At 22.9% G+C, this 1,229-nt stretch overlaps 1 protein-coding gene across 1 annotated transcript; it reads right to left on the bottom strand.

The window, feature by feature from the left end:
* Positions 1 to 259: 259 nt before the first annotated feature.
* On the bottom strand, positions 260 to 957 carry PGO_002780 (variable surface protein; the record flags this gene model as incomplete). Its single annotated transcript, XM_028691188.1, has 2 exons — positions 260 to 439; positions 604 to 957. 2 exons carry the CDS (start codon positions 955 to 957, stop codon positions 260 to 262), a joined length of 534 nt encoding a protein of 177 aa, XP_028546989.1.
* Positions 958 to 1,229: the final 272 nt, after the last annotated feature.

Consider the following 1,229-nt stretch of genomic DNA (forward strand, 5'->3'; position numbering starts at 1 on the left):
TATATTTCATGGTTTGTTTATATTATAAAATCTTGATTTTGATAATTTCTATAATTCTAATCACTAGTTTATAAATTTGATAAAACAGTTTTTTTATTTTTACTTTTCATTAGAACAATTATAGAAACCAATTAATCATTTTGTCTTATTTATTTTTCTATAAGTTTTTATTTCTATTTTATTATAAATTCATCAGTTTTTAATAAGTTATTTTAAAAAATATAATATGTATTCCTTAGTATTAATTAAAATATTATTATTATATTAGAGTGTTATATAATACTTCGTGATATATATCACATAAATTTATTTGTTCTGTATCAAACAAATTATTTAATGTTTTTGCTTTATTTTTTTTTTTTACCTCATTCTCTTTATCCTCCTTGAAGTTGATTTTACGTATGAAACTCAATGTATATACTGAAATTAAAGAAGTAAACTTATATTTTTATAAATAGTTTATTTATTTGACATATAAATTACCTATTAATGTATATTATATGTTGTAATGTGATATATATTCCATAAAACTAAATTATTATTAACCCTATATATAATTAATATAATTACTGATATAGATATTACTACAACAAATGAGACTACAGAAAGCTTATGCATGTGTGTTCCATAAGAGGAATATAGGATTTTTGGAAATCCAGAGTATTCAGTCCAGTCAGTCCATTTTTTTATGCTTGTGTTATATTGATTTTTATAATTTCCTAGAACATCATTAAAACTTTTGTTATTAAGTTCTTGACTCATTGAAACAAGTTCTATATAATTTTCATAACATTTAACCCCATTTTCACAGTCATTATTATACGGCTGTAAATATAAGCGCGTTTCATATAGATAATTTAATTTTTTCATTATGTTATATGTGCTATCATTAATATCTACAACATGATTTTTGCATATATAAAAAACACTATTATGATTATAGTCCTCGGATTTCATTATGCTGTAAAGTTCTTTTTATCCACCCCAAGTAGAATTACTAATCGTTTATTCATGTTTCAGCTTGTAGGAGAAATATTGACATGATGGGTCTACAAGATTCATTTTTTCGTTTTTTACATATTCTAAATAAGACTAAGGCGCTTAAAAGGCGCATTAAATACGCGACCTGATTTTAATATTTCTTCGTCTAACAGTTTGCGTAAATTTGATCGTGAACAACATTATCTTGTATTTATCCATTATATTGAGCACTCTGAAAATCATATATA

This window comes from Plasmodium gonderi (genome assembly GCF_002157705.1).
Source record: "Plasmodium gonderi DNA, contig: Pgo-contig_314, whole genome shotgun sequence".
Taxonomy (NCBI): domain Eukaryota; phylum Apicomplexa; class Aconoidasida; order Haemosporida; family Plasmodiidae; genus Plasmodium; species Plasmodium gonderi.